Here is a 14,001-nt window from a genome sequence, read left to right on the forward strand (position 1 = left end):
AAAATGAACCAATCGTCCATCTTGATCATGATCTCTCGCAAGAGGGACATTAGCAGCTGTTTTCAATACTTTGTTTGCCTCGTTTTAACTGGCCTCTTTTGTTTTCCCATTAAGTAGTCAACGTTGTGCGGACCAAACAGTCACTTGTTTATTATTTTGTGCCGGCTTGTTTCAATTTTCCCGACAATAAAATTCGCTTCGCCCGTTTTGCCAATCTCGTAAAACTGTGAGCAATTTATAACGTCCGGCCCACGACGCTTGCCTGCTTGGGGTTTCCTTCCCCTTTCATCCAGCCTTCAAAGTTGGGGTTAATAAATTGACCCACAAGTGGAACCTCCCCGCGTAAGACGCGTTTCTTATTCACAGCCAAGCTTTAATTTTCTTAATAGCACCGTGCACTAGCCATGCAAAGGTGGATTTATAATTGAACCTTATGATTGATGCTTGCCATGGTCACAGGCGAAGCTCCATCCCGGACCCAATGGTCCGAGCGAATGGTCCGAAAACAACACATTACCACCGAGCAAATGCGACAAAGTACGATTTATTGGTGCAATTTCGCGGTCAGAGTACGATATGGTTGCTACATGCTTATGATTTACATAATGGAGTGCAAACTGCCGATGACTTCCCATCCAATGTTGCTGTATTACTTTTTTTTTTGGTTGCTGTTGTAGTTGCTGTGGCTGTCGCTGTTGTTGCTTTATGGCCCAAACTGTGCTGATAAGGGCGCTGAAAGGCGCACAAATTTATGGTGGCAATATAATAAATGACCATGGAGCGCTTCGGCGTGCCATATGCAACGGGAGGCACTTGGGGGGTGTCGTCGGTTATTACCGAACACACGATGTGCAATGTGGAAACAATTTTCTAGCCCTTTTACCGTGTACCGTGTAACTGATCATGGGTGTTGTTTTTTTCTTTGCCTTCTGGGTTTTCTTTTCAGCAAGTGGCAACGCCGACCGTGGTGAAGAAAATACTGCGCTTCAAGCAGGAAAACCCGGGCATGTTCGCCTGGGAGATCCGGGACCAGCTGCTTTCCCAGCGGATATGCGACCCCAACACGATACCGTCGGTCAGCTCGGTCAATCGGATACTGCGAAACGGCGGCATGTGGACGGACGATATGACTTCGAATGGTAAGTGATGGTTGCGGGTGTACGCGCGCGCTCGATGGGTGTTGCATGTTGTGTGCATCTACGGAAGGTGTGAAGTGGCCAATTTGTCGATGGGCGATTGTGGGGCATATAAACGCTGCAAAATGTTGTGGAATGTTGAAAGGAATTTATTATCTGCATAGGAGACAGTGTTGCATTACACTCTGTTGAGGTTCGCAAGATGTATTGAATTTTGCAATTTGTCTGGATAAAATTTCATAAATTTCATGAATTTCATGAGTTTTCATGAATTTACGGAAGCATTTCTCATTCGGACTCAATATAGGAGATAAAGAAAGAGCTTTAAAAAGTAAGGCATAGAAATTCAAACCGGAAAAATGAAAAGTTTAAGAAAGTCTTAGGTGGTTGTCAATTGAATTAAGGATCTTTGGTTACTATTGTCTGGAATCATGATTGTGTAGCGTTCACAAGGCGTCTACGTAACTCTAAAACGATTATTGCACTTTGAGATCCAAATACATACAAAATATGAGTATTTAGAGGTAATGATGATGATTTCACGAATCTTTTAAATGTTTAACTGGGGCTCGTTCAGAAAAAATATCAGTCCAACCAGCCAAACAAACGGATTCCTTCCGACACTCAATTTCACCCTCATTTCCGACTGACTGATATATTTAAGAGAGCCTTTGGTCCTTTTGGAATCTTTCCTCAGTAAATAAATTTCACCTGTTTTTCTGAAGTTAAATGTATGACATAGAAAACAACCACTGGATGTTAGGCCTTGTAAATAAGCAGCACAAGCTTTTATTAAGATGTTGATAATCTTATACATTGTAATTGATTTCCAACGAAAGAATCAAAAGAAACATAAAATACGTATCATGAAACAACTCAAACAACAGTATCTTGTTCTGCATCTTGTCAGAACTGAGCACTATAGCAATCAGGTTTGGGTTTAATTTCGATTTTTCAATAATAAAATACAAATTGAAGCTTGCTGCAAAACAGATGAAAATGAAAACAATATAAATCTATCTACAAAATCGTATGGAAAAGCATAAATTGTCGATAGAATGTACTCTTTTAATGGTGTATTTATACATTGAACAAATGACAGATAATTATTTTTTTCAATTCTCCAAACGTAACACTGAAATTCAACTTCAATACTTCTCATGAGAAAGCCTTCCTGTAACCCTAATATAGATCAATGTGGTTTATTTTCGCAAAATGAACTACGAAATCAGATTGTAGCAACAGGGGAGCTAATACGCTCAACAGTTGAGCTTACAGGTTCCCACGACTGCCACACTCGATTGATTTTCTTCCCATATTTCAACCACCTAACCTGACACCCTTACCAACAACCATTTTGCAACGAACTGCGAGGACCCTACTTGCTCTCATTACAGCCTCGCTGCCAGCTGTCAATCTGCCGTCATCTGTGCGCTGTGGGTGAAAGCAACCTGTCTGATTGACAAGCCGTTGGAGGTGCGAAACCCATCACTTAATTTTCTCATTACGCCATATCAGTGGCATCTTTGGGCAACAATTTTAACAACATTATCACCACACCGGTCACACCGGGAGCGCTCGCGCGCGTGTCTGGCGTGTGAGCATGTGGCGTACATTCGAGATGACAAATTTGTTGACATTAAGACACCCATTAGGTGTATGTGGGGTCCGGGGAGGTGTTTTGTTATTTTTGGTGGCGGTTAATTAAATTTGCATAATTTATCTTCCTTCCATCCATCACGCTGCCCTCTGTACGAACGAGCTCCCCGCGGTTTGGGTAATAATTTCAAAGCACTCCACATTAACACAGACATCACCGTCTTCATCATCATCAGCGCGGACATGATCATGATGATCAGGGTTCTCATTTCACTTAAGAAACTTCGCTTGCTTTACACGGAGAAAAGGTGTCCTTACGCAAACACACGCGCCAGGAGAAAAATGCGCTTACGCAGAGGGTGTGCAAAAGAGCGCAATTGAGGCGTACTTGCTGAACTTCACTTACGCCCCGGAGCGGAGAGCGTGCGCACGAGCGGAGTCGTCCTGCGAGGTGCGCAGTCGACCGTACCATGCCACCTTCCAGACGATAATGAGTACGTACGTAAGTGCGCCGAGGGTAATCATTCAATGAGCACACTTTTAACCCCCAGTGCGCCATGCGCCAGATGTACCCCTGTTTTCTTTGGCAGAGTTGTTTCGTCCTTTCTGCTTGCGCTTTCAAACATTCGTTGCAAATCGTTGTCTTCAGCTGTGCCGAGTCGGTGAGCTTCTTCTGGACGGTCCGCGAACGGGGAGCGCAATTTGATAATTGCACTGCGATATGAACCGGTAATGAGAGACCTCTTGACAGACAATCAGTCAAGTCGGTCAGTCTGATCACGCGGCCGTCTCCTACGTCGCCTCCGTGTTTCGATTGCTGATTGTGCACTTTATTAGGTCACTTAATCACTACTCGGAAGAATTGGCGACTTGCTGTTCCGTCATTCTTCGGCGAGCAAGGACGAACCAGAAAACGGCTTCTGCTGCTGCTGCTACTGCTGCCGTTCGGAAGTAAGCTTCCTAATTGAGCCCCTACTGACAGCACCGTTTGACCGTTGTTTGGTTTGTGAAGGGAGCCGTTTTTGGGGGGGTTGTTTTTTCTTTCTTTACTTTGCTTCCTCTAGCACGATGTTTCGCAGCTTGCACAGCTGGTGAAGGTGCGCTGTGAAGTGCGATAGTGCGAAAAGAAGGCGCGCACGAATGCATATTTGTAACGTTTCATCATGATTTTTATGCAAATTTGCGCCACTCTCAAGGTGCCAGCCGGAATGAGTGGCCGGCACACGGGAAACCGATCGTTAGGCGTGGTGTGTGGAAGTCGGCTGCATTAGAAGCGTTGATTCTAATACGGGTTTATCGAGAATGGCTTTTTGTGGAACGATTTGAGGTGAGATTATGTTAGGATTTTGAGAAAAACTAAATTATAGACCAGGAAAGATCAAAGCTAAAGCGTTGCGAAAGCCTCCGAAGGATGGGATAAGTCTGATACATAGTGCTCTAGAGGCCAGTTCCATGGTAGGATAATGCAAATGCATGGTTGTTACAACGTGCGATCGTTTAGAAATCAAATCTTGAATGTATTGATGACAGACTAATCAACTGTTTGTAACTCAAATTAGTTATTGAATTTCTCGATGACCATTTCGTCTCATTATTATTTAGCGGAAATCAGGTAATACATTTGAAACTCGTAAAATCTATCAGAAAAAGTTCTTGGTTCTGAATTTTCAATGACTTATTCATTTATGTCTTAAGAAGTTTCTTCCGATTGTTTGAATTATCGGCACTAATTTATCAAATTATGCATTAATTCTTCAAACAAACATCTGTTATTTGTCTCTCGAATTGATTTTCATCCTTTTTGTCCTTTTTTTTATTTCCACAGAACAAATGCTCCGCGAATCGTCCCACTCGTCCAGCGCCTACATGCAGTCGAAAGCGATGTCCTCTCACCCGCTCTACAGTCAAACGCTGGAGCAGCATCAGGCACTGCTCAACCAGTACCGCTACAGTATGGCTGCCGTCTCGCCCGACCACGCCTCGAAGCATCCCAACCTCCCGCACCATCACTCCCCGTACGGATCTCCCCCGGGAGCGCCCGGTCCGATGGTTCAACGGACGGCTGCCGTCAACATCATCCAGCACGAAAGTCTCCCACCGACCGGAACTACCAAACAGCCAGCAGAAATGCATCACCAGCATACAGTATCTCCTCTGCAAACTCAACCCCTGGCAGCAGGACACAACCCTCACCAGCATCATCATCATCATCACCAGCAGCAGCAGCATGGCAAACCGTCACCTTCTGTGAGCATGCCAGATCTAAGCTCTCCGAAAGGCGGTGACTCAAAGAGTGAACCATCGTCCTCCACTCGATCCACGCCGACCGGTAGCACACCAGTTTCGTCGGCCACACCCAACCCAGCCCAGATGCCGTACCTTCCGAAGCACTGGATCTGGAACACGAGTCTGTTCTATGCGGCAAACCGTGGTCAGCATGCCCCCGGAGCGGATCCTTCCACAGTTTCTTCGGCAGCGGCGGCAGCGGCGGCCGCAGCAGCAGCAGCCGCAGCAGCAGCAGCCTTCCCTCATGGGTACTTTACGTACGGAAATCCTTTCGGTGGTGGTGCGCCATTCCCAGGGCAAATCGAGTCCAGTTTGCGCAGTGATACGACGGCTTCTAATGCGTCATCGTCACCGGTACAGATCACGGACGTGAACAGTGACGACTCTTCGGACAATCATGATGAGCTGAGGGTGAGTAGAAGTTTCATATTCAACTGGAGTTGGGTTCAAAGCAGTTCATTAACAATGTGTTTATCCTTTTCCATAATTATAGACATCCATTTCGAAGAAGCGCAATCCATACTCGATCGAGGAGCTGCTCAAGAAGCCCGAAAGCAAGAAACAGAAGATCGACGATCGAGTTACCATCACCTGCATTTCGGACTCCTCGAGAAAGACTCCGACGGACTCGCCGCTGGACGACAAGTACCACCATTACCAATGCTCCCCGTCGGTTTCCCCGTCCAAATCTTGTCCATCCCCTACGGGCATACCCGTCACTGCGGTGCGCTGCAAATCGTCCTCCGACTACCGGTCATCCTCATCGCCCCAGTCGGCTGGAGAGGATTCGGAAGGGTGTAGCATCGTTTCGGCGGTCGTTCGCTCCAAGCTGACCGATACAAATAGTGAAAATAGTATTAACATAGAAATTTGTGATTAATTTCCCGGAATGGAACAGTTTCCGTATGTACAAAGTGGTTTTGTACAGAAAAGAGCGACCCAGTTGTAAATACAGTCATAAGCAGTAGCACAAATAACCAGTGAGCTTTGCATTAACCAACGGTACGGTAGTGGATTGTTTGATTTCTTCATCATTAAGTTGTAACTTATCCAGGGAAATGAGAAAAAAGGAAGGACCCGTTGCTTAGCAAAGATAGAATGTTTGTAGTGTAAGCTAATTTATTAACCAACGACTAAAGTATTGATTGTTTTCTAGGCATTAGTTATCTGTAAGATACCAGCAAAAGAACACAAATGAGCACCTTCACATCCGCTGAAAACTGTATCATGATTGTACTGTTTAGCAAAGCAATAAACTGATTGTGAAATTAAATTAAAATGACCGGCCAATAATTGTATTGTTTTAATTCATTTGATGACATAAGCTGCAATAAGCCAAACAACTTCGAATTCTGATCAGAGGCAAGATGTTGATTTAAGCGTATGAGTGATTTGTTGAATGTATTATTGCGTTGGAAGGTCTTTCTCGTAGTACAGCGCCTCAAAGAAGAAGTTCACCGAAGAAATGTCTGGACGGGGACACCATCTTGGGCACCTCATTGGTTTAGAACCAACTACAAAGGTTATATGTTCTTTCTACACGCTCTGTGCAATTAAATAGCAAATTTAAGCGATGGTTTTTAAAACAGATGACAGATGACAGCTTATGATACAAATAAGTATCACGTTGAAAAGACCTCGAATTTGAGGAATCGCTTTTTAAGATGATGAAACTGTTGCAGTATATATCTAGCGAATAGTTGAGAATATATTTGTCACATATATTCTACATACGACTATTTCGACGCCTGCTCTACGCCTTGCTTTGGGACATTTTTTCGGTTCCAAATACAGTCGTATCTTCGGGGCCACCTGTACTCTTGTACAGTTTGTTTGATATGGTAGTTCTTGTAATTAAACTTTGATTTGAATTTTAATGAATATGAACAGCTACTCAACGCAATTTTATTTTTATAATGATAAATAAAATTATTATTTCCTAACTCAATTCAATAATACATGATTGTTTTGAAATTAATGTTCATTAGATCTCATCTACTGCAATGACTTACAAATAAACCTAATTTTTAACGTTTCCTTTTCCCCCGGAAAATCAGAATAAACGAAATGAAAAAAAAAAAAACTGGCTGCGTACATAACTGTGAGTGGTACGCAGCCATCCAATGTGATACGCATAACTTGCAGGCAACTTGTAAAACGCACACAAGCTTGTATACCATGCTTGCCCACGCAGTGCTGCCCGATTGTCCAACATTTTATGATAAAAATTTGTTATTTTAACATTTAGTATTTTTGTGTTTTTAGGCTTTGACTATGAATGTGATATAAATGAATAAATTTCCTATTTCCTGAAGCCTTCGTTGTTATTACTACCTTACTTACTTATCCTGCGCTACAACCCCTTTTCGAGGTTGGCTTGCCTCAGGAGTGTCCGAAACCGCTCACGGTCTCGCGCCTTCGTCTGCCGGTCCGTTATCCCTGCCATAATGGCGGACGCCTCCACGCCATCTTGCCACCTCAGTTTGGGCCTACCACGCCACCTCTGTTCTTGTGGACGGCCTAAAAAAACTTTACGGGCAGGGTCATCTGTTTCTATGCGTACAACATGGCCAGCCCACTGGAGCCTGGCGAGCTTGATACGCTGGACGACAGTGAGGCCGCCGTACATCTCGTAAAGCTCGTCGTTATAACGACTTCTCCATTGTCCTTCCACACATAAGGGGCCCCAAGTATCCTTCTGAGCATCTTCCTCTCGAACGCGGCCGAGAGGGTTTCGTTGTTATTACTATTGATTAAACAACGAAATCATAAGTTATCAGTATCATATGAAGCACGTTACGCAGTACACAGGGAACATGTTTTCGAATTTGCAAGCGAATTTCCAAGACATATTCAGAGGATCATAGTGAAGCAGTATTCGATTTTCTTTCCACACAACAAATAAACGAAACCAGACACAGAATATTATTATTTTAAAATGCGTATAATTTAAAATTGTCAACAATTAAGGATCCCTCGTTACATTTCCACCTAACAAATGCACTACCAGAAGGTTTCATGCCTGACATGCCCAGCAGTGTCGCCGTTTCCTTGCTGCGCCAGCCGCTCCTTCACTAGATTCTAACGAAGAAACGTAGTGTACACACTCACACACACACCCCGCATGGAAAGACTGGGTAAGACTCAAGGTAGGAGCTCCTACACGCTCTTCTATCAACTAACACCATCTCCAGCAAAAACGCACACTACAGACGTAGACGACTTCACAATGGCACGATTTCGTAATAAGTATGCGCGTCTCTATTGTTGTATCGTTCTGCCGGATGTGGAGCTTCGATTCGTTGTACTTCTACTATTGCTTTTCTGTTTACGCTTCCCTGGACAGTTTGTGTGTGAGTGTGTGTGTGTGTGAGGGGCAACAATATGCCTCCAGATAGGCAGCCTGGGATTGGCATCATCCCTCTGGTTTGTGTGCTTAAAATCTGCTTCAATGTGCCTGGCATTCGACATTCGTGGTTTTATGTTTTACACTTTACATACACTAAAACGACGATCTGGCGTTTCGAGCCCTCACTTAAAGCTCGTCTAAAATTGAGCTCAGTTCCTATATGTATATATACGATCTCTTCCCCTTAACTTCTTTAAACTTTTCCTCCTATCTACTAATCTATACCGACTAAACCCTATTTACATGGTGGCATTCCATCTATTAATCCCTAAAAGCCTACACAAGGTAAGAGTACAAGTACAGTTATTCGATTTGGGCTTTACAGTGCACCGTGTCTGTATGTACAGTCATAGACACATCACCTGCTTAAAACACAACTGCTTAGTGCTAATAGCTAATAGTACGTAGCCGAATATTGTTTTGTTGAATTGCTCTGTTACGCTCTGTTAAGCTAATATTGCTGGAATAGCAAGTGGCAACAATGTGAGGAGTACACAAGGACGCGACGAGGCCGACGAATGCGAGCCTCGAGGCAAAAACACAACAGTCTAAACTACACATAAAAATAGAACGAACGATCGTAGGGCGATTTGTTTAAGTAGCATAAGGTAGATGCAGGCAAGTATACAGGTGGGACAGCCATGGTGCCAAGGTAAGTGATTGTTAAATGTTATAGTAATCGTATGTTCACACTAAAATCGTTCTGGGTGGTTATCAGCTGTTGGGAGCTTTCTTCGTTTTCATTAAAAAAAAGCTGGACACACTTACAGGAAATCTATTCATTGCAATTATCATCGTTACTATGTGTGGGTTCTGTGTTCGATCTTAGTCGTTCAACTGCTCGATCAAGCGCGCCCGATCGCTTCGACGATTCTTCAGTTAGTATTCGCCTCCCGCTTCCCGGCGATGGTTGTCACCTTGCCACGGTGTACAACATCCCAAAAAGCGTTTACTGTTTAAAAACAAAACTCACAAACACACACGTTTGCTCGTTGTAAAAGTACAAAATTTAAAAGTAGTATCACAGGTATTCCAATGAAATAAACTCATCATCGGCTTCGTCGGGAGGCTAATCGTTCTAGAGCGCTGATCAGATGATCTTCTCTCGACACAGAAACATGGCAGCACACGGCTTGTGGGAGTTTTTGTAAGCTTTCGTATCTCCCCCACCCAGGCAGCCATACTTTTGCTTTCATCGTTGTACTATACTACGTTATATTGTTCTAATCACTTCGTTTGTGGATTTTGTATCTGGTGACTTTCTTGCTTTAAGTACCTGGTGTTATACGCTAGCTTCTTACCCTTCTAATAGCTATGTACGCGGTATATGTGCCAGCTCGCCAGCTCTTATCTACAGGGTCCTGTACACTCCTCAAACCCTATTCACTATCACTAAGGGAGCCATAAATGGAAACAATAGTTGCACTGATACGATGGAAAAGAATTTTGACGCCAAATCCTACTTCCACTACCGAAAAAGGCACATTTTCACAAAGGGAACTACTACAGCTACTCTGCTTAATATACGCTTACTCTAAACACCTTCTAGATGCAAACAGTTCCAACTTGCTAACGCTATCATTCCCCGTCGGCTTCGATGTACGTCAATCTAGACAGACAATGCTGTCTACTTTTCTCAGTCCTCTCTGTGGCAAGCAGTGTGCGCGTCGTGTTCTCAGACAGTCGTTTCGTTACGGTGCAGCGGTATCAGCTCGCGCTGCAGATCATTGTAGTACTCGTGCTCGGAGGAGGTCGCCTCCGTCTCCGTCGGTGACAGCGGGATGCCGATCGTTTGCGTCGGCGGCGACGATGGCTGCTGATGGTGCAGACCGGCGGCAGCTCCGGGCTGGTCGGGCGACTTTGGTCCGATGCTGCCGCTAGCGCTGCTGAGCGACGGCGTATTGCTGATGATGGAAGGGGTGGGACCGCCGTGCGAAGAGGACGAGTGGTGAGAGGATTGGGAGAGTTGCGGCTGATGATGGTGTTGTAGTTGATGCTGTTGATGCTGTTGCTGTTGCTGCAACTGTTGCTGTTGCTGCAATTGCTGTTGGTACTGATGTTGCAGCGTCTGCAGTGGTTGCTGTATCGGCTGCAGCTGTATCTGGGAGTGCTGGTGTGTGGGCATACCGTTCGGCGTGTTCGGTGGCGGTGGTGTATGTGGGCCCATCGACCCTTGCGCCAGTCCGGCAATCGCTTGCGTCGATCCCATCAGATACTCGGGATTGTCGACGCTCGCCGGCACACCGATCAGATCCATGTAGCCCGGCGTGGACTGGTTTTGGCTTTGGCAGGTTGGCATCAGGTAGTCGTCCTCGTCGAGCGGCAGATTGAGCCGGATACCACCGACACCGACCTCCTTACCATGCCCGTCCGTCTCATCATCCGGCTTGAGCGGATCCTTGCAGTAGCGCAGTGACTTGGGCATCTCGTCCGACGGTTCGACCGCCGACGGTCCCGGTAACATGATCGACGGTCTCGTCTTTGGCTGCAGGTACTCGTCCGTTTCGGCGATCGTGCTCGGCACGTCCACGTTGGAGGCGCCGGCGGCCGCAGCCGCTGCCGCCGCAGCCATCGCGACCGGCGCGAGCGTGCGTATCAGATCCTTCTCGTCCTGGTTGGTGTAGGACGGGAGGCGCATAAACTTATCGCCCGGGATCATCAGGTACCGGCCCGGGTCGCGCGCCTTCTCGGCGAACGTTTCGGCCAGCTGCTTGAAGGTGGGCCGAGCGTCAGCATCCAGCACCCAGCAGGAGAGCAGTATGCAGTACACGTCCAGCGAGCAGATGTCCGGTTGTGGTAGCTTGTGGCCGATTTCAATCAGCTCGGGGACGTCTTTCGCTGGCACGTTCTCGTAGGGACGAGCGCCGTACGTTAGCAGCTCCCAGATCGTTATACCGAACGCCCATACGTCACTCTTGCTGGTGAAGACGCGATGACGAATGCATTCCAGGGCCAGCCACTTGATCGGCATCTTGCCACCGGCCGCCCGATACTCGTCCGAATCGAAGTCAAGCAACTTTGCCAAACCAAAGTCGGTGATTTTCACACAGGAAGGTGTTTGCACGAGCACATTACGCGCGGCAAGATCACGATGTACAAGTCGTCGCTCCTCCAGATACGCCATACCGCGAGCGATCTGTGTCGACCAGTTGAGTAGTGCCTTCGAACCAATCTTGTCCTTATTGTTGCGCACATAATCCAACAAACAGCCCAGCGGCATCAGCTGCGTGATCAACATCATCTGCGAGGTCATACAAACAGCCAATAGCTTCAGCAGATTGGGATGCTCCACCGATGCCATAATGTAAGCCTCCTCCAGGAACTCTTTGCTCGACTCCGAGCCCGACATCTCCATCAGCACCTTGATCGCGACCGGAATCTTCACACTCTCACCCTCCGGCATCCAAACGCCCTTAAACACGCGTCCAAAAGCTCCCATCCCGAGCACACCACCACGCCGTATCTCCGCCTCCTTAATAATGCGCAGCTTCGTCAGGTTAGGCCCAACGTTCGATGGTCGCAATGGTTCCGAATCTTCACAGCCCGCCAGTGCCATCGTCATCTTGACCGCATCCTTCTTGTTCTTGTGTCGGCTGAACAGTACAAACGCAATACCGAATACTACACACAGCAGTATCAGCGCCATTACACTGCCCATCACAATCTTGACCTGCGTTTGCGGCTCAATGCGCAGCCCACTCTGCATGGAGTCAGCTGAGCAGTACGGTCCAATCTTGCCCGCCTCCTGAGGGAACCGTTTGTACGGGTGCGACGCCGGACAGTTGGAAACGCACGTAAACGTGGTTGCGTTATCGTATGGATCGCCCTCGAACAGCTTCAGATTGCGACATTCGTCGCAGTGATCGTCCCCGAGTCCGTGACAGCCGCGACACTCCTGGTGGCAGGGCAGACAGATGCGTGTCTCTTCGTTCGCGTAGAAGTCTTGCGGACATTCGTCCTCGCACTGTTCGCCCTTCTTGTAGCCGGTACACTCCTGGCAGAACTGTTCGTGGAACCCGTAGCCGGTGCACTTTTTGCAGCGTGGATGACACTTGCGGCAGACCGCCTTGCCGGACAGTTGCTTCAGTGGGCCTTCCTCTTGGAGTACGTAGTCACTGTAGTAGCCATCTGTGAAAGAACATAAACATACATTACTTAGCGATGCTCTACTGGGGACTTCATCCACTCAATCGTCTTACCTGGACAAGATTCATCCTTCATCAGGCAGCGCTCAATCTTCGCATCACTACCAATGATTGCCTTATCGCACGAGATGCAACCGTCCGGTGCGATCGTATCGCGCGGGCCACGACATCCAACGCACGTCTTGTGACAGTTGATGCAGGTCCCGTTCATCGCATGCTTCGTGGTGGGACACTCTGCTACACAGAACCGACCATCCTTCACATTCATACAAGAGCCACAGTTGTCCTCGTTCGGGCCGTAGCAGAAGTCTTTACATTCCTGGTGACAGTCACCGCAAGTCTTTGAGTCCACTGAGTACAGTCTGTGAAGAAATGGAAATGTAGGTCGTTAGAAATTGGATCATTAGCTTTTTGAGTTGGTGTTTGCGCTGTTTACGTACCTTGGCAAGCTCTTGCAACTATCCAAACACTTTCCTTTGTATTTAACGTTCTTACACTCCAAGCACTGTTCTGGTCCTTTACCCCAGCAACCAGCCTTGGAACATTGCTCCGAACATTCCATTCCTTCTTCATCTGTAGTTGATAGAAGAAAAACACAATCATTAGATATGTTGTTTTCGTGATATCAAAATCAAGATGAGTTGTGAGGATACTTACGACATTCGGTAGCGTTACGATTCTTCTGCACCATCACCTCGTGATCCGAGCTCTTCTTGATTTCGCTCCAGTCAATGTCCTCCACGAAGCATAGATCGCTATTCTCCAGTATCACGATCGAGCCCGAGTTGACGCGCTTGAGTGACTTCAGTTCTAGCGATTTCAGTGATGTCTGTAAACAACAAAATCAGGAATGTTATTCCCAGGTCCAGTGAGGTATTTTTTACTCTCTTTCTCATACCTTCACAATGTACACCGAGGCAAACAGATTCTCCTTGAGCTGACGGCCACCGACCACCTCCAGATTGCGGAAGTAGTTGAGCGTGGTAAAGTTCGGATGGTGTGCCTGAATGTTGATGAAACCCGTAATCTCCTTCACCGTGGAAAACACCTCCAGCCGATCCGGATCGATCTTGATGTACCGCGGGCCGAACGAGAAGTTCGTGTACACCTGCTGGAACCCATCGAACGATTGGTCGAGAATCTCGAGCGATCCCTCAATGATCGTACAGTCTTTGTAGTTGCCAATGTTGTCCGAGTGCACGATTCCTTCGCCGGGGCACGTCTTTGGACAGACGCCCTTACACGGCACACACTCACTGTTTTGTGGCATCTTCCCTTTCGGACACTTTCTCACACACGCACCGTTGTCTTTGAGTAGATGCTCGGGACATTTCCGCACGCAGGTCGCACCGTATGCGTACTTCCCGTCCGGGTTCGGTTCCCAGAAGTAGTTTGTTGGATTGTATCTATAAGGCGGAAATAACAA

At 46.8% G+C, this 14,001-nt stretch overlaps 2 protein-coding genes across 3 annotated transcripts in view; one reads left to right on the forward strand and one right to left on the reverse strand.

The window, feature by feature from the left end:
• Positions 1-6,300, forward strand: part of LOC120904511 (paired box pox-neuro protein) — a 46,036-nt gene extending 39,736 nt beyond the window's left edge. Inside the window, exons 5-7 of the mRNA XM_040314538.1 lie at positions 947-1,139; positions 4,561-5,432; positions 5,515-6,300. Coding sequence (XP_040170472.1) covers positions 947-1,139; positions 4,561-5,432; positions 5,515-5,901 — 1,452 coding nt within the window. The 3' untranslated portion in view covers positions 5,902-6,300. The remainder of the gene's footprint in view (positions 1-946; positions 1,140-4,560; positions 5,433-5,514) is intronic.
• Positions 6,301-7,946: 1,646 nt separating this feature from the next.
• LOC120900188 (epidermal growth factor receptor) overlaps positions 7,947-14,001 on the reverse strand; it is a 94,927-nt gene continuing 88,872 nt past the window's right edge. For both annotated transcript variants that reach the window (XM_040306855.1, XM_040306854.1), the window contains exons 3-7: positions 13,474-13,981; positions 13,233-13,404; positions 13,016-13,148; positions 12,630-12,937; positions 7,947-12,558 (exon numbers count right to left, since the gene is read on the reverse strand). In XM_040306855.1, the coding sequence (XP_040162789.1) occupies positions 10,106-12,558; positions 12,630-12,937; positions 13,016-13,148; positions 13,233-13,404; positions 13,474-13,981 (3,574 nt within the window). In that variant the 3' untranslated portion in view covers positions 7,947-10,105. The remainder of the gene's footprint in view (positions 12,559-12,629; positions 12,938-13,015; positions 13,149-13,232; positions 13,405-13,473; positions 13,982-14,001) is intronic.

Source organism: Anopheles arabiensis, chromosome 3 (assembly GCF_016920715.1).
Source record: "Anopheles arabiensis isolate DONGOLA chromosome 3, AaraD3, whole genome shotgun sequence".
Taxonomy (NCBI): domain Eukaryota; kingdom Metazoa; phylum Arthropoda; class Insecta; order Diptera; family Culicidae; genus Anopheles; species Anopheles arabiensis.